Genomic DNA, 18,698 nt, shown 5'->3' on the forward strand with positions numbered 1-18,698 from the left:
GTTGATAATCCGTGAATTTAAGGCTGTCGTTTCCTGGGCTCTTCATTTAAACAAGAAAGTAGGAGGCGAGCTATAAATCACAGTAGAACGGGTTCACTAGAATAGGATGGAGCCCAGACTAGAACTGTAAATAATCAGAAAATAGTAGTTTCTCTAGAGATAACCCAGCTTCCTGGGAAAGGTCTGGACTGCGTGTTCTTTCCTTGGATAGCCTTCAGGTTCCTCTTAGCTTCTGTATTGCAAATTTAGCTGTACAGTGTTGGTCTGCAACACATATAGCTATAGAAACTCACTGCTGCGAATACCCAGTGGTAAAAATGAAGGATGGTGAGAGCAAAGTTTCTTTATGTCCCTGCAATATCTAATGTGGCTCTTTTATACAAATATTTGATAGAGATTTGTTTAATTGAAACTGAGCACCCAGAGATGTCAGAACCTCCAGAGGAAAGGAGAAAGTGAATCAAATGACCTCAGCATTCAAGAATGGAGAGGAGGGGAAACAGACTGAGAATCAAGGAGACACACACTCTACTCTCTGCTACCAACTAGCTATGTCCCTCACAGCAACCTTTGCCTTGGAGATTTCCTCTCTATATCTGCGATGTGGGCTCACATAGCCTTTGTTGTCCCCTTTCTACAAACCCTCGATAACTTTGCTCCATTCGAGGCCATAAAATGAAACCTTTTTCTTTCTATGAATAAGTCAAATAGTTTTGTGAAATCTCAAGTGTTTTCCAGAGCTGGGCGGGGGTGGCACACGCCCAGGGATGCTAATTTCAGACAAAATGCTAAATTTGACTTGTCACCAACTCGCTGTGTGATACTGAACCCATCATTGCCCCTCTGTGAGCCTCTGACTCTCTCAGGAGATAAAGGGTGCAGACATCTGTAGAAAGTTTAGAAGCTCCCTCCTTTGTGAACCTAAAGCTCATGCTATTCAAGAGTATTATGGGTTTGGGACTATTTCAGAAGCAAATTCTGAGCAGAGGGAGCATATTCTGTAACCTTAATGGAATAGCCTTGCTAATCAATAATCTAACAGAATAATAATTATTAATATTAATATTAATAACTGCCCTGTGAGATGCCTTAAGATTTAAAACACTTGATGCACAAACCAGATGATGAGTGTTCAATCCCTGGGACACACCACACACACACACACACCACCACCACCACCACCACCACCATCATCATCAACAAGAGGAGAGAAATGATAATAACTTTCATATAAGTGCCTATGATGTGTGGGTATAGTGTCATATACTGTAGTGAGTCTATAGCTCTGTAAGGTAAAAGCAGTATTTTTTTATTTTGCACAGGAGAAATGAGGCTCAGAAAAGCTTTTGCCCAAAATTCTATGGCTAGTTATCTGGAAGGCCTGGTCAGCCTGTCTGACCTCAAAGCTCTGTTCGTTCTACTTCATGTCAAAGGCTCTGTCATGGTTCACTTAGAAATGAAGGATAACACCAATCAGAGAGGAGGGAGATACGTGGAGTTTAGCTTTTCCATCCTTAGTCGATGCCAAGAGTTAAAGATTCAGAAAGTCTTGATATAGATGCTCGTTCTAAAGGGTTCTCTCCTCTCCATAACAGAAGAAGAGCAGAGCGTAGGGCTGTTCCAACCACTCTGCGTGCTCAGGTCTGCAGGGAGACGGGCACAGCAGACACTGCTCAGGCTGACCCCTCCCCCCCTTCACTGCTCCTCAAACCTTCCCCAGGCAGAGCAGCCCACTGCTCACAGGCCACTTAACTCTGATTCTAGAAACCATCTCACTCAGAACTTATTTTCTTCCTAAAAAGCAGTTCAGATACAGAAGGGTTGCTTTACTCATCCAATATTATTTTAAAAAAAAAAAATCAATGTGAGCAAGGCTAGATCTAGAATCTGGGACCTGGCCCTGGGGCCACATTCCGTGACCACTGTTGAGTGAATGACCCGTCTTGCAGGCCACATGTAAGATTCATTCATGAACAGAAAACTTACTAAATTTTACTAAAGACGTATGGTGGGCTTCCCAGACCTATGCTCAACTGTGTTGTGAAAGGGGCAAGTGGAGGAAACAGCCCATTTTGTCACAGGACAAATCACTGTGAGCAACATGGGCTACAAACTTACCTTCGGGACAGGAACAAGCTTGTTGGTTGATCCAAGTGAGTGCAATGAGAAACTTGATTTAAATTACAGTAGAAGTAGTAGTATGTGTTCATGTCTTTCATTGTCTTTTTGAGGGGAGATAAGGAGTTACCTGTGGCTTTCGGTGCTGTTTAAATAAGAAAATTAGTAGACAATAGTGTTATATTACAGTATCCATGAATATCATACCTGGAAACAATATATAATAAACAGGACATATAATAATAAGTAGAGAAGACCACAGTAGGTCCTATGTAGAGTAGGAATTCTGAATACTAGTAAGAGCTTTTATGAGGCCTGCAGACTCTCTTACTGGGTTCTGCCTTATTTCTTTTCATCTTCCAATAGTCTTGGGCAGATGAAGGTTAAAACGATAAGCCTCACACTGCTTTGGTGTATGCACACAGACCCTGGAACACTTAATAACAAACCTGAGTGTGCTGTCAGAATCCCAGGCCACCTTGTATGGATTAATGTCACAGTGACCCATGGGACATGGTGGAAGCCACCACTTGGGTGCTTTGCTTTGCTCTGCTCTGCTCTCTGCTCTGCTCTGCTCTGCTCTGCTCTGCTCTGCTCTCTGCTCTGCTCTGCTCTGCTCTGCTCTGCTCTGCTCTGTTGCGTTTGCAGCTGGTGGCCTGGTGTATAAGGGAGCACTGCTAGGACTATCTTGTTTGCAATCACAGCGATGCTGCTGACTTAGAGTGTACATTTCTGCTATATTACTCTTTCTGCCCCTTAAAAGGAATCACTGTCAAGATCCTGCAGGGGCGGGCATTTGTTCCTTTGAGTGATTTCTTATTTGCTCGTTCAGTTCTCACCTCTCTGCTCAAAATCTGCATGGAAGTCACAGTGCTTGGGTGCGCTCTGCCTCCTTATTAGCTCCCTTAGAAATGCATCCTTGCTTTTCACTTGCCTAAGCACTTAGATTCTGCAACTCAGAGTATACTAAGCTTTTAAATTCTTCCAAAACTGGCCTCTTTGCCCCCAATAATAATGTTCACTAAAAGCCTGGCTAAATGATTATTGAGTATCACCAACCCACCAGGACTGTAGTTGACTTAAAAACAAAAAAAAGAAAAAGAAAACAGAGCTATGCTCTCTGATCTCAAGAGCGTCAATCTCGGGGTGTGGTGGGGTTCACCTTTGACCTCAGTGCTTGTGAGGCTGAGGCAGGCTGAGTTCAAGGCCAGCTTTTTTTCTGTATGGTGAGTTCCAGGTTAAGCAGAGCTACCTAGTGACACCTTGTCTCAAAACTAAATAAGGAAAAGAAAAGAAAAAACCCTCAGTCTTATTAGCAAACTGGGGTTGTGGAGATGGTCAGAGATAACAGTGGATACTTAAACTTGGCAGAAAACAGACACAATTGCACCCCACTTTTCTTGGCTGGGGAGGATTCAACTCTGTTCAGTACTGAGATGTCTGACGTTTTAAGGACAAAAAAAAAAGCAAAAGCTCATCAGCCATTAATATTAATATTAATATCCTAGAGTGAGATCAGGGCAGAAACAGGACTGAGCTGTGCTCGGGCCATGAAGGCTCCGGCTCAGGTCCAGAGAGGGCACGGCAGCCCTGAGACATGTGCCCTGGCGTGTCCTTAGCATGTACCAATATTCAGCAGGATCTACTCTCGATGCTGCTCTTCCTGGCAAAATGAGAGATAATGTTTGCATCTGTCCGCAAGAAAGCAGGGTCCTCTGCACACGTGTGGGAGATCTGAGTGAGAAATGTGTTTGCCTTCTCCTTGGGCCCTCCAGGTCCACGTGGGAAGCAGAGTGTTTCTTTCACAAAGTCTCACAAAGACTCTTCTTTCCCAGACGAGGGAGAAAGTGATGCTCGCTGGTGGTTGTGATGAGGGAAGCGGAGGCCGTGGGTAGCACTGGGGGCTGGCAGTTTGCTCTCGTCCTAAGGGCTCCTTTGAGTCCTCATAGCACCCCTTACAGGAAATTTCAAGATCACCTCTTTCTGGGTGTGCCTCCTCCGTGAGAGGGTAGAGCCGAAATGTGTGCGTTTTTGTGAAGCACTTACTCAGAGTGGGACTACAGCAACAACAGACTTACTTTGGGGAAGGGAACCCAGGTGGTGGTGTTACCAAGTAAGTGAGCTATGTCCTCTGCCACAAGTGCTCTCTATGACAAACTCCTTCACCTGGATCACTCCTTGTCCTGACTCCAGGCCAGTGGAGAGCGTACCCATCCATCTGTGAGGTCACTCACAAACGAGGCTCTCAGATGGTCCTAAGCTTCCTCCAGCCTCTCGTCCTCCTACCCTCTCTCTCCAGCATTTTCAATGGCCACACTTTCATTTTCTTGATAAAGCTTCCCCCGCTGTTCCTTGAGGCTTGCTTTCAAACTCAACAGTGGATCACAGAAATAAGTGCTGGAAGGGACCTCAGGGACGGACACCTTGCTGCTGTGACTGTGGCAGCCTGGGGTCCAGGCAGTGCAGAGCAGTGCCAAGCCCCAGCCCCTTCCGCTCACCCTGAGTTCAGTAGAGCCACATAGCCTTTTACTAACAATTCTAAAGCACAGGTAGAGATCAATGGTGAGCCAGCCACGTGCAAGGGCCAAGGATGGCTGGGGTGTGCACGTCAGCTTAGGGCTGCAGCCTGGGCTGTGACTTCTGTGAGCTTCCCCATCCTGAAGTAGGCATCAGGAGATCCATTTCCTCTTGTCTTTCAAAAGTTACAGCAGTTTTCCTCTGGGGTTTCATAGAAACAAGGCCCTGTCTGAGTCAAGGTCACTGGAAATGAAGATGATCAGATGGCCTTGGGTGCCTGTCTCCAGGATAATAACACAAGTCACAGGAAGGACCTTAACCTTACAGAGTCTTGGTCAGACAGGGTTTTGCAGGAATCAAATGCCTGGGGCTCTCACGTAATGGGAAGACTATAAATGGAACCCTTCAGAGTATAGGAAGGAAAGCCAGAGAAGAACAAAGAAAGCTTCTGACAGAAGTTAGGGGTGTATCAGCACAAGCCTGTGTAATATCCCCTAGAGTCCCAACTCCCATGGCACTTTCAGAAGCCCTAGAATCAGACCAGACTGTCTGCCCCACAGACAAGGTGATTGATCGTGGTGGTATTAGGATATTCCTGCTTCTGTGCTGACAAGAAAGTGATAGGTTTTTAGTGTAACTGGGTAAGGGGATCCAGTGGGCCCAGGGTTTCCCTGGATTGCTGCCCCAACCCAACAAGACCAATGGCAAAGGGAGGTCACAGGAGATAGGTTTCATCAAAGGCTTTCCTCACTGTGAACCTCAGGAGGAAACTACAAACCTACGTTTGGGAAAGGGACCAGCCTCGTGGTTCATCCATGTGAGTAGTGCAGAAACAATCACCGGGGAATTGTTGTGAGAAGAATGTTAGGGAAGGGCGTCCTACAGCGAGCGAGTAGAGTGGTCCGCACTCATTAACGGAGTCCTTTGCTGAAGAGAAGTAACTGTCGGTGTGTCAGGTCTAATGAGGCTGCGTTGAATAATGGATAAGGGTTCTGCTTCAAAGGACAAATATCCAAATTCTGAGAACCGAGGTTTTCCTCTTGTCAGGTCTCTGAAGAACTTTTTTTTTGTAGCAGACACAGAGCCTACCCTACTGCTCCCTCTGTCTGAGAACTCACCATCTCCTGTCCATTCAAGGAGATCTCTTCCCCCAGATCGCAGCCAGGATGCTGAGAAACTCTGGACAAAAACGGGCCTCCTCTGGCTTCAAGAAGCCTCAGTCCCTTTCCCCATGTAAAGCACTGATAGGAATTATAATTAGCTACTGCTTACAACATGGCTGACCTGCCAGTGACTGGGCCCTGTCCTTCTTCGATCAGTACACTCATCTATCCTAATGATAAGTATTTGATATTGGACCCATTTTATAGATAAGGAATCAGAGACTTGGAATTATTAGCAACTTGCCCAAGATCACATAGCTCAGAAAAACACAACTGAAGTTGAGTTAGGTCTACTTGACTAAAGGATTTATTATTAGCGTGAACAAGTCCCCCACACCGCAAAGGTTACCTGGGTGTAAATTGTTCCTTCCCCAAGTAAGGAGATTTGGTCCAACCTTGTACATCCTGATCCTTTGGTCATAATAGCCATGGCAGAGTGGCTCAGCATTTCTGGGGACCTAAGAAAAGTCACACTTGTCTTAGTAAGATGCAGGAACTTTGCAGAGGGAAAGAGAAACATTATGAGACTGTTCATTGGGCATTAACCTACAAAGAAAGAGGAGTTAATATTAAAGCCATGAGGGAGGCCACACAAAAGTTGTGTTCCCTGAGACACTCGGAATGGTGATGGGCAGCTGCCCTTTCTGAGGGCAGGTATTTGTACTGTGCTGTACTAGGGTGGGGGACACAGGTTGTGGGGCAGCTCACTTTCGGGAGGGGGACAAGACTCCAAGTTTATGCAAGTAAGTCCCTCTGCTCTCTTACACGCTGAACCAGTGATTCAGATTCTAAATTCCCAGCCATTGGCTTGCTTACTGGTGTATTTTCTAAGGCAGTTGCCAAGGGGAATTAATCTCTTCATCATCATAGATCCTCTTGTGGTTCTCTATCAGAGAAGAAACTGTGACTAAGTGTAACAAAAGATTTATGTTTGTTTTTGTGACCATCCAGTTTCATAAAAGATAATGGATTAAACTTCCCAAAGATAGTGAACTTTGGACACACTCTCAAGAAACCCCATGCTCAGCTAAGAGACAAGAAGGATTGCTAAAGCCTACGTAATGCCAAAAACAACACAAATCAATTAGACCCTACAGAAGTTAAAGGGCAAGATGGATAGACATAACAAAAGGATGTAAGTATCAGGCCTGCATTGAAAAGAGAGTAGTTTAGCAATAGCTACTTATTAAGCAACTCTAGTATCCTAACCATTCTGCTAGACGTGAGGAAGGGAGGGAAGACCAGGAAATCCAGAGTGTGTGCCTCCAGAATCACAAGTGTGAACAGACTGTCACAGCCAAGGTGTGCTTGCGTGTGTGTGTGTGTGTGTGTGTGTGTGTGTGTGTGTGTGTGTGTGTGATTCTTTTTTTTTTCCAAAAGTGCCTTTTAGAAGATGTTGGGAAGATTTCAGTGGAGAGGAAATCACTGTTTAAAACCCGTTGGGCTTGGCATTGGTGAGTAGTCTCCCACAGAGAAAGTTGTTAGGCCTTTAAAGCAGGGAGACTAGAGTCCACCCACATGGAGTACTGCAGAGCAAGAAGTAGAAATTTAGATTGCCTTAGAGGACAGAATCTCTTTGCCAGCAGGGGAAGCATCCCATCTCTCCAGGGAAGGAGTTTGTTTGCTTGTGTGCTTCACCAAGGGCCTCTTTCCTGCCAAGGGTCAGTGAGCCTAGATTAAAAGCCCATCCTGTTTCTGGAAAACCAGAGTTTAGAGGCAAAAGGACAAAAAACGTCTGTAATGAGGACACAGCACAATCAGAGTTTAGCAGGAAAGTTAGAGATGTGGTGATAAAGACGTGATGTCTGTGTGTCCATCTGAGGGACCATCAGGGAAAGCGGTACACGGAGGAAATGATCCCGCTGGCATTACAATCATCTTTGAAATGCCCAGCCCCCAGGCACGTGGTGAACCATGGCCGGAAGCTCAAAACTCTGTGTTTGGAAAAGGCTTTTGAGTGGACATCTTTCTTAGCGGGTAAAGCTGTTGGGAAGATGCCGTCCTGTGTGTGCAGGTCCCTGAGGCGCAGATGCTGACCAGGGCAGAAGCAGATGCAGCTCAGCTGCCTAGGTGCTCTGCAGTTGTGGGGAGGAAATGAAGCTGTTTTGTAATCATTAGAAAGAAACAATCAGCACCAGTGAGGCCCCTAATTGTGGCCGCAGGAGTGAACAGGAAAAAGAGCCGATTCAGAGCATGGAGAACCCAACGGTTAAAATTAGACCAGCATTAGAATGGAATCTTAATGTCCTGTCCTAGAGCTAGAGAAGGCCACATCCAAAGACCAAAATAAATACACATGTACATCCATGAGATATTAATGGATAGTAGTAGCATTACCCTCAAATAGTTAGCTTGAGGAGCCCGGGCTTGCTTTATTGTTAGATTTTGCAGACTTTAAAATGCTAGCATTGATCATCAGTCTTCAGGACTGGAATGCATTACAAGGCTTCTAATCTTTCTGGGCTTTAGATTGGTTTTGTTGGTTTTGTTTTTTCACGGAAATTGAGAAGGAATGAGACTCTGTGGTGTCCCCACTGAGAGGTCTCACTCGTCTACACTGTTCTCAAACTTTGGGGTCTGTGTTCCATATGACGTCAGTACGAGGCAGAGCTTCCTGACTCCCTAGCCAGGATAACTGTAGTCCACGTGTACCCTAGGGAATTACAGATGCCATCTTAAGGGAGGGCCCTCCTACACCTCAGTCCTGTCACTAAGCCTTGCTGATGTTTGTCACCAGTGCAGTCTTCCCTCAAGTTCCATTTCGTACCAGGCATGGTGGCACACATTCATTATCCCAGCACTCAAGAAACTGAGGCATGAGGATCGTGAGTTCAAGGCCAGCCCTGGGCTACAGAGCAAGACCGTGTCAGAAAAGAAAACAATGTGTACTTTTAAAATCATTTTGCAACTAGTCCCTGTCTCTTCACACTCTCCCAAGGTGCCTCTTACACCTTTAACTCTATTGCCTATGCCAGAATGGGTTAACTTCCTTTCAGGAAAGCCCTGCTGGCTCCAAGATGGCTGAGGGAAAGGTCTACGGGGCTACTCCTGAGAAAAGGGATCTGAGGTGAGACTTCCCTTTCATCAAAGGAAAACTGACTTGTGGGAAATCGGTAAACTGAGGCAGGAGACGAATGTCTCGTTGAGGCTGGTCCAGCCCAGGCTAGAATTCTTGTAAAGCACCTTTCTACTGTGTGTTATCTGGTAGCTTCAATAAGTTGACCTTTGGAGCAGGGACCAGACTGGCTGTGTGCCCATGTGAGTATGATCGTGCCAATGACCAGAGCGAAAAGACCTGGTGCCTTGTTGGTTAATCTCTAGCAAATCTTGGGATGCACAGAATATCTTTTCCTATTTCCACAGGCTTTGGTGGTAGCTTAAAATATCCCCAGTCTCGTACTGAAGTCAGAGAGGTTCCAAGAGCCAATTGAATAAATGAAAATCTGGACAGGATAATTTATAGAAAAAAATTTTTTTAAAGAATTGCACATACTCAGTGCTTTCAAGCGAGGCTGATAATATCAGCACCAGATAACCTGAACATTCAGGAAATTAGCTAAGTGCCCTTGGGGAGGAAGAGATGGGTTAATGGCAAACACAAATTCTCTTTTATTGCAGCAGGTAGTTAAACTCCTGGGTTAGCTAATGAGTGTGGTGAGGGGACACCAGTTCCCAGAGACTTTTCTAAGAACTGAGTTGAGTCCCAGGACCCTCTCCAAGGGTAAAAATGGCTGAGCTCCGTGACTGGCCAGTGTGCTCTGTTTTGTAAAGATAGGGAGGGAGCTGGAGGAGGAGGAGGAGGAGGAGGAGGAGGAGGAGGAGGATAGGCCTGTGCTGAATTCTGGCTCTATTTAATAGCGTTTAATTCACCGGCTATATTTAACAGTGTTTCCACTTTCAACAACAAAGTGATCTCCCCACATCATTTGGTATCATGTGAGACGTTGCCTGCACACAACAACAACAAACAAAACTCCTCCATTGGGAGAGTCTAATGCATCCTCAGTATTATGATCTGATCATGGCCTTGCCACACGAGGTTTATACTGTTGTCAAGAGAGTGAAACAACAGCTTCCTTGGTAAACAGAAGTTGTAAGGGACCAAGAAGTCCAGGACAGTTTAGAGAAATATCCTGAGACCCCAGTGGGCTCTGACTTGTGTCAGAAAGGCTTCTTCAAAGACCTTACCTGGACTGGGAATTCAGCTATAGCTCTAAACTAATCTTTGGAGCTGAAACCAAACTCAGAAATCCACCATATACGTAGAATGAGTCAAGGATAGAATTTACAAGAACTCCCTCTGCCTCTCTGTCCAAGACACACTGGCTAGAGTTCTGGTATCTTCTTCTGTAGGATTATAAATGTTTCTAGAAAGAACCCATCCCACCCAGCACTAAGTACTGAAGAAACATTGTCCTTGCTCTGGACCCTTGGCAATCATAACGCGGTTGATAATCTAGATCCTTCGATTAGAGTATCCGAGAAACTGCTGCTCTGAGCAGGAAGTTTTGATCTCATAAATTCTCCTGAATTTATGGAAATCACTTCACTTTCTTCAATGTGGAGCCTCACAGTAGACCAGGGCAGGGGAAAGGACTGTCTACAGCAGAGACAGAATTCCAATGCAAGACAGCAAAAGGACTCAGTTTCAGGCCTGGGATTCTCCACCCTGAGAGACTTTCTTTCTATCTAAGGAGTAGGTAGATCGCCTAGGCTTCTGTAAAGGTGTCACCTGCAGTGTGAATACTGGAGGACTAAGTGGTAAATTAACATTCGGGGAAGGGACCCAAGTGACGGTAATATCTGGTGAGTTACCCCAAGTGGCACCATTTGCAACCCGGTAGGGCACGGTCATTAACCCTCTCTCTGGAGAGAGATGTCCGCTGTTCCCATGGCAGGGTGAGGCTAACTGGGGTATCCTGCTAATTGTTTTACGGAGGTCTGTGAAGGGGGAAGGCATCACTATCAATCTTAAATATCTGTGTTTTCTCTAGGTCAAACTCATTAAAAGATGACTTTAATCATTCAATGGACACTTTTAAATGCCTCTAAGTAGCTATCACTCTAGGTAATGTTAGGCTGAGAATAAAAAAGCCCAAGACAGATAGATGTCTGACCTGTCCGCACACAGCATAGAAACTAGACAAATGTTCAGAACTACTGTACATTTAACAACCTACAAACTATTTAAGGGGTGGCAACTGCTGGTGTAGATAAACAGCCTCAGAGGGTCAGGGTCCTGGAGAAGGTGCCCTAGACTGAGGCTGCTTTCTGTGCTAGAAAAGATTTGTTGAACCTTGACAGGTTGATAAGATCTGTGTAAGTCAGAGAGAGGAGGGAGGCAGGATTCCAACCAAGGGGCAACAAGAAGGAAGATTTGATCTTGGGATAAACAAGGCACAGGCCTTTTGGCTTGTGTAGGCAGATCTGATAGTAAAAACAGACTAAGAGAACAAGGAAAAAAAAAAAGGAACCTTCTTAGACAGTGGGAATAAGAAATACTAAAATACTAGAACGTCCCAGGGAATACAGAGATTGGGACCAGGGCCAGCCACAAGAAAACTGAGAATCCAGTTTAGTAAGCAAGACTAGATGTGAGGTGAGGGGTGTCAGGAATTCCCCCCGCCCCCTTCGTCTTCATCACACTCTTAGGTGAGTTCATCCCAGCCTCCTTGGAAGCCAATCAGGGGGTGTTACTGTAAGGAAGCATTAGGACTGGTGTGCAGATAGCTGCTCCATCTTTCCTGACAAGCCTGCCTGCTGTTTTCCTGACGCTACCCAAGCCTGAGTAGGACCCACATCTGTGTCACTAACTCTCATTCCGAGGTTTCCGGTACTTAACAACAGAGCACAGATTTAGTGGTGAGGGACTCTCTCCATCACTGCAATGCCCCTGGGGACCTACCTCGCTTATACACTCAGACACGCGCCGCCTCTGTATGTTTTGAATTATGATGGCAAGTTAGGAATCAGAGCGGCTGAACTTGTAGCTGAGAAATTGATCCAGTCTTGCTAAAGTGACCTCGGATGCCATCAGTGGTAAAAATGTGTTTTTCTGACCAGGTAGAAATAGAATGTCTCTCGCTGCAGGGCTCTGAGAGACAGGAACCCTGAAGACCTCTAGTTAAAGGGGATTTGTTTCTCATTTTCAGGGGGAAAGGTGGGGTTGCAGTAGATATCTATGGGGCTGGACATGAAGGGGACTAAACACCAGGACGTCTCTGTAGTGAGACCTTAAATATTTGCCTGAAAGGGGCCAGAACTCCATGTCCCACCACGGCACCCCCCACCCCCAGCTCTGCTGCTCCGAGGCAGTACCTTGCTTGCTACAGCTCTTGTCTTAACTCAGCATCCTTGAGCAATGGCACCAGGGCCTGATTCCTTTGGTTTAGGATCCAGCTGGGAGTCGGCATTGCCAAGGCCACCCTGGTTGGCTCCTGTGATCAGTTAAGGACTGTGGGAGACCCACGGGGGAAGGAGCTTTGGATCACAGCCCTGCTGGAAACTCTCTAGGTGGTCCGCTGTGTTAATCCCTCCAGCCGGCCTCCTCAGACCGTGGAGGGCGTGGGGAAATAGTCTGAGAGAGTCACATTAAAAACAAAATCCCTTGGAGAAAGGAAAGAATTGTCCTCAGGTAGCACCCGCTTTCCTGGAATAAAGAGACAGTGTGATTGGTTTGCTAAGTGGTATGTTTTCATGGTGAAAGCCAGGCACGTTTGTTCAGTGCCCGGTGTGTGGTTTACTCGGTTATTTTTATTTGAAGAAATAGTCATTTCTCAGAACAGCCTGGTGTCCCTCTTACAGGTGAAAATTCTGCGACTTCAGCTGCCTGTTGATTTAATCCAGGCCGACCAGAGTAAATTGTAGAGACAGGGCTCTGGTGTGAGTGCTATTCAAAACATTTATCAACGAGAGAGGAAAAATGGCCCGGTAGTGTGAGAGACTTTCCAACTTAATGTTAAAATATCACACGCCTTCGTTTCTCACCAACGTCCAGCCTACCTGGGGGAGAGTACTCTAGAGAAGACATCTAAGTCTCTGTTTTCTAAGCTTGTTTTTGTCCTGCCAAAACAAAATTGTTTGACTGGACCCACTGGGGTTCTGAAGATCCTGTTAAGTAGAAAAATGACAAGATGGTTTAGTGGTTCCACCTTCCTTTCTGGTTTTCCCAGATGCCAGAAAGGACCCCGTGGAGAGGGACTACTGAAAGCTAGAGATCTTGGCTGGCACTCATGACTTGTGCCTGTCCCTAAGCCTGTGTCCATCATGGGCAGCTAGATCCTAGGCTGTCATTTCCAATGTGAAGTCTGTGAACAAGACTGGCTAGTCCAGAGAGTTCCGCTCTTGCCTGTCACTGGCATCTGAGTTCTGACCTAAGTTAGGACCCCCAAAAAATCTTCTAACATCAGTCCTCTTGGCCCACAGACATCCAGAACCCAGAACCTGCTGTGTACCAGTTAAAAGATCCTCGGTCTCAGGACAGCACCCTCTGCCTGTTCACCGACTTTGACTCCCAAATCAATGTGCCGAAAACCATGGAATCTGGAACGTTCATCACTGACAAAACTGTGCTGGACATGAAAGCTATGGATTCCAAGAGCAATGGGGCCATTGCCTGGAGCAACCAGACAAGCTTCACCTGCCAAGATATCTTCAAAGAGACCAACGCCACCTACCCCAGTTCAGGTGAGTGGTGCCCCAGAAGTCTCCTCCTGGCTCAAATCTATGGTTTCCAAAAGCTGCTTTGGGTCATCTCACCCTCATCATTAGGCAGCAAAATCCACATCCTGTGTCACTAAGGAGTCCTAACGGGTCACCAAAGCAGACAAGAGAACATGACAGAGGACATTGGCCCAGCATTGGTCTCACAATTCTGAGGCTCACCTTCCTGTCTTCTCTTGAGCCAAGTGCCTTCTCTGTTCTCCCAGGCACAGTTTCCATTCCCTTCCTGCCCATCCCACCCCCACCCACCCCCAGCCGCCTGCCCTGACTTCTATGTCTGCCAAGTAGTGTGAGTACAGAAGTCAGATGAGGAGGAGGGAGTGCCACTCTAATCCGGGAGGACCATCCGTCAGCAGAGGGACATGTAAATGACACCAGGCTGCAATTAATATATGCAATAACTCAGAGTTAAGGCAAGAACAGCTCAGAGAAAGGCTCAGAGAAAATGCTATCACACTACAAGTTAATAGATAAGAAGGGACCAGCCCTGCCTGGGGCCAGAGAGGAGCCTGTCAGAAGCTAAGAAAGGAGAATCCGGAGAATAAGGAGAAGCTGCAGGAAATGGATTGTAAGCCATAGACAGGGGGGTCAGATCACAGGTAGAGGCAAGAGAAGCAGACGTTCAAAGTCATCATCACCTACACAGAAAGTTCAAGGCCAGCCTGGACTACCCGAGACCCTGTCTCCCAAAACAACTAAATAAACATAAGGTTGAGTGGTGTGTAGAAGGCAGACTGTAGATCCAGCAGAAGACAGAGAACATAGAGAGATGAAGGAAGCCCCACCAGGTGATGGCGGGACTCCAGCGGCCAACAGCACTTAGGTTTCACAGATAGAACCACACAGAGATTGGTCAGTGGGCATCAAGGGAAGTGGCAGAGCATCTCGGTCGATGGGACCTTATACTAAGTAAGAGATAATAAAGGAGCAAATTTGGGTATCAACACTATTGTGGGGAGGTGTACATGAAAATACATGGCCCTGGTCACTGTGAATATGTCTTGCTGTCTTTACGGGACTCTAGACTGAAACCTCCAGGTCTTGACTTTTTGGCCCACGTCATACAGCACGTACTTTGCACAGCCCGTAGTTGTTGAAAGAATAAAAGAGTGCCCATAAGCCAGGGTGTTGGGCCTTTGCTCCAGCAGATACCCTTGGGTAATATGGCCCCCAGCTCTCTCCCAGAGGATCACAGAAAAGCTGTGATATGTTTTCCTGACCAACAACCTGTGGTGGGACAGTTAACACGCTTCAGAATCTAAGGAAATGTCTTTGTTTTCCCTTTTAGACGTTCCCTGTGATGCCACGTTGACTGAGAAAAGCTTTGAAACAGGTAAGAGAAGGGTCTGACCAACACTGAGTGATGCTGGGGGGTGGGGAGGGGCCAGTAATGACCTTTAGTGCACAGGGGAGGGGAGGGGGTGGATCTGGAGGTGGGAACAGCATTTCCAGTCCTGCCCCAAGCTTCGCAGGGTCTGTCTTGAATCCCCAGCACGGTTAACGTCATTTTCCATTCTAAGTACTTAACAAGCGGTGCCTCCAGTTTCACAAGGCCAGTGAGTCACTCTCGGGCCTTGGTGTCTCTTGTATTGGCTCCTCTGTGAGAATAGCCAAAGAAAACCACTTCATATGCCACTGTGGAACTTGTGAGTCCCTTCAGAGCAGCCTTGAACTAACCTTGTCACTCTATGGACACTGGCCCTCTCTGTATCTCAGGGGAATTCCTTTCTAGAAAGGAAGTAGAACTCACATAGCCTCAGGCAAAGGTCTTGTCTCAACGCCACCTCGATTCCACGTGACTAGTTACTGAGTCATCACATCTGTGGTTTCACTGAGAGGCCCAGGTCTAGACCATTATGACAAGTTCTGAACATCTACCACCACCACCCCCACCCGCACCACCACCCCTCTCTGTACAGGGCCTCAGAATATTATATGGACTAAGTCCTTTTGGTGGTTTTTGTCTTAAAACACAATGCTCTTACCCTGGAGGGATATACAAATACCTTTGCCTTGGGGTGTGTGCAGAAGCTCAAAGAAGCAACCTGGGAGTTGAAGTTACCCACACCCAAGCATGCCTAACCAGCTCTTGGGAAAGTCCACAGTGTCTTGAGTTGCTGTACCGCCCTCTCATGCACATACCGTTAATGGCTACCACCTCTTGGTTTTACAGATATGAACCTAAACTTTCAAAACCTGTCAGTTATGGGACTCCGAATCCTCCTGCTGAAAGTAGCCGGATTTAACCTGCTCATGACGCTGAGGCTGTGGTCCAGTTGAGGTAAGAAGGCATGAAAGCCTGGAGAAGACTTAGAGGTGTGGATTCAGGGCAAGACCCAACCCTGAGCGCAAATCGCCCTGGGATTTAAAATTTGCTTTTAAGTCCTAAGACTGGACCCACAGAACTTTTCTACCCCCTACCCGTTACAAGTTGTAACACTGTTGCAACAGTGCCCTGAAACACCTGGGCTGCAGAACACAATCCTTTCAGCGACCTTGATCCAGCAGCGACTCTCCTAAGATACTCAGGTCATGCTCATTTAGAAATGATGGAAGTGAGGCCAAGTCACATCAAGGCTCACACAGCCAAAGAACAGAGGAGGAGAAAACTCCGGACCCTGATGCACACGTACCACGTGTCTCTGGCCCTGCCTTCTGGAGTGTACACTCCCTTCCTGTGTGCCTTCTCCCTAGCAAGCTCTCTCTGCTTGATATTCAATGATGCTATACTCATTAGCCCTCCACCTGGCTAGAGTCATCATGCTTCCGTGGTCACCTTGCACAGCCCCTAAGAAATTCATCCTCATCACACCCCTGAGGGTCCTAGTCCTCCATGCCAAGCCTGACCTCTGTACTTCCTCACTCCAGGTCTGCAAGACTGACAGAGCCTGACTCCCAAGCTCCATCCTCCTCACCCCTCCGCTCCTTCTTCAAGCCAAAAGGAGCCCTCCCACCTCGTCAAGACGGCTGTCTGGGGTCTGGTTGGCCCTGATTCACAATCCCACCTGGATCTCCCAGATTTGTGAGGAAGGTTGCTGGAGAGCTAAGCACTGCTGCCGCACCCACTCAGCTCCCTCACTGCTGCTGACCATTCACAAAAAACGGCAGGGGCGGGGCTTCTCCTGGATCTGAAGACCCCTCCCCCATGGCAGACTCCCCTGTAAAATCTCTTGGAGAATGTTGTAAAAAAAATATCGGTTGTTTTTTGTTTTTTTTTTTTTTGCGGGTTTATTTTTTTAAGCATCCATGAAGAAATGCATATTACTCTTTCATCAAGGTGTAGAAATTATCTCATTGTCTAGACCCTCCTGCTACTGTGTGTATTGAGCCACATTGTATATTATTCTGCTGTCCATGACATCATTAAAGGTGATTCAGAAAAACCAAAACTGTGATCTTATTTGACTGTGTTTGGGTGGGGGCATTTACATGCAGAGAGAAACCGAAGTACGTGCCTATCACACCTGCCCAGTTACCTCAACAAACCCTCTCCATTCAACCTCTTGGAATGACCTCTTAAAAATTCCACTAAGTGGCCGGGCGAGTGATGGGCGCACACCTTTAATCCCAGCACTTGAGAGGCAGAGGCAGGTGGATTTCTGAGTTCGAGGCCAGCCTGGTCTACAGAATGAGTTCCAGGTCAGCCAGGGCTACACAGAGAAACCCTGTCTTGGGGGGGGTGTGGGGGGATTCCACTAAGCAAGCTGTACCAAGGGCCAGGAAGCTCCTTTTACAGGGGAGAGTCCCCGCTCATGCCGCACCCATTAAGAGGCTGACCGCAGGGGGCTGATGGGCAGGCTCTGACCTGTAGCTGAACTTTACCAGTCAAGGATGAGGAATGTCCTCCAGGTTCTCACCCACTGGCTCCTGCCCTCCAGGGACACCCTTGCTCTCCCATCAGACTGCCTTGCTACTGAACCTGTGTTCTGCCTTACAAATCTACTGTCTGGGACTTGGCCAAGGACAGCAGGCATTCTCAGCTCTTCCTAGCCATGAGAGTCTCTGCCTTCACAGCCCACTGTTCTTGGCAGAGAGGGAGCCTCTCCTATCAGTCTCCTTTCCCCAAGGGCAGGCAGGGATTCTGATGGAAACACACTTCAGAGACCAACTGCTCACACCAAACGGGAGTACTTACTAGTTCCCAGGACTCCCCCACCCCCACCCACTGCCACCACCCAGCTTTTCCCTGGTTCAACTGTGTGTCTATGACCACACTAGCCAGAAATATGCTAATCCTCCCAGCTGTGACTCCCAGGCCTGCTTCTTCTCATAGAGATGGGGCTGACCAGCTTTCGAGTGTGATCGAGGGCATGTCCCTCCCTCCTGTGAGCTTCAGGGTCACCAGCCATGAAATGTCAGTTTCGACTGGAGACTACAGCAAAAACCCATGTTCCCTCTCCCGGCCACCCCTGATTAGAGTGACCGCAGAACCCCGTCATTTCTAAACTGCCTCATCTCTAGCCCACAATGAAGCCTTCTGAGACCAGTGACGGGGACGGCCTCAGGAAACACCACCATGACAGGGCCACCCTCACACACACACAGGGGAGGAGGGGCGAAGAGCCTCAATCCCACGCCCCTCCTCGAGTGTCTGACACGATGCCAAAGACTACCACTGGGGATTTCTTTTAATTAAACCATTCTCTTCCCTGTATTAGATGAAAGTGCCCATGGGAAGGTTAGTGCAGCAAGCCTTTATCAACCATTAAGAACTTAGGGCAAATTAGTTTGTCTTTTTTTTTTTTTCCTTGCTCCTAAAGTGGTAATTCACTTTGTTCTATTAAAAAAAAAAAAAAAAAATCCAGGCAAAGAAAGCGTGGGTGGCTGAGGAGATGCCGGGCTCCTAAAAACTGGCTGCCATAATGCAGAGGCTGAAGGGGGACCTTGTGGGAATGGAACAGAGTAAGAAGCCTAGAAGGCAGTATAGGAATCAAAGACAGACCTCCTCACTAAACGTGAAAGAGGCCCAGCCTCGGTTGAACCATGCTAGCCCAGTGTCCCCAGAGAGCAACATCCAGAGGTCACAAGAACCCTAACGTCACCTGAGGACCAGAGTGAGGTGACGTGGCAGGGATTTGAAGGGCCTCCCACAGCGGTGAAGTGAATATAGATAGCTTCCAGCCCCAACTCAAGCGAGGCCGGGACAAGGCAGACAGGAGGCCACTGATAGATCAAAGT

The 18,698-nt window shown here is 47.2% G+C and overlaps 2 pseudogenes, 8 gene segments (V, D, J or C) and 1 further gene; all 11 read left to right on the forward strand.

Moving 5' to 3' along the window:
- Window positions 1-16,901, forward strand: part of Tcra (T cell receptor alpha chain) — a 1,796,232-nt gene extending 1,779,331 nt beyond the window's left edge.
- On the forward strand, window positions 2,096-2,153 carry Traj9 (T cell receptor alpha joining 9). The segment is given in 1 exon segment: window positions 2,096-2,153. A coding segment is annotated over 1 exon segment (58 nt).
- Traj8 (T cell receptor alpha joining 8) lies at window positions 2,621-2,657 on the forward strand (annotated as a pseudogene). Its single transcript is given in 1 exon segment — window positions 2,621-2,657. A coding segment is annotated over 1 exon segment (37 nt).
- Traj7 (T cell receptor alpha joining 7) lies at window positions 4,173-4,231 on the forward strand. The segment is given in 1 exon segment: window positions 4,173-4,231. A coding segment is annotated over 1 exon segment (59 nt).
- Window positions 5,391-5,452, forward strand: Traj6 (T cell receptor alpha joining 6). The segment is given in 1 exon segment: window positions 5,391-5,452. A coding segment is annotated over 1 exon segment (62 nt).
- Traj5 (T cell receptor alpha joining 5) lies at window positions 6,480-6,541 on the forward strand. The segment is given in 1 exon segment: window positions 6,480-6,541. A coding segment is annotated over 1 exon segment (62 nt).
- On the forward strand, window positions 8,994-9,056 carry Traj4 (T cell receptor alpha joining 4). The segment is given in 1 exon segment: window positions 8,994-9,056. A coding segment is annotated over 1 exon segment (63 nt).
- Traj3 (T cell receptor alpha joining 3) lies at window positions 9,995-10,060 on the forward strand. The segment is given in 1 exon segment: window positions 9,995-10,060. A coding segment is annotated over 1 exon segment (66 nt).
- On the forward strand, window positions 10,539-10,604 carry Traj2 (T cell receptor alpha joining 2). The segment is given in 1 exon segment: window positions 10,539-10,604. A coding segment is annotated over 1 exon segment (66 nt).
- Window positions 11,517-11,545, forward strand: Traj1 (T cell receptor alpha joining 1; annotated as a pseudogene). Its single transcript is given in 1 exon segment — window positions 11,517-11,545. A coding segment is annotated over 1 exon segment (29 nt).
- On the forward strand, window positions 13,224-16,901 carry Trac (T cell receptor alpha constant). The segment is given in 4 exon segments: window positions 13,224-13,484; window positions 14,809-14,853; window positions 15,694-15,801; window positions 16,389-16,901. Coding segments are annotated over 4 exon segments (927 nt in total).

The sequence above is a fragment of the Mus musculus genome, chromosome 14, assembly GCF_000001635.26.
Source record: "Mus musculus strain C57BL/6J chromosome 14, GRCm38.p6 C57BL/6J".
NCBI classification, from domain to species: domain Eukaryota; kingdom Metazoa; phylum Chordata; class Mammalia; order Rodentia; family Muridae; genus Mus; species Mus musculus.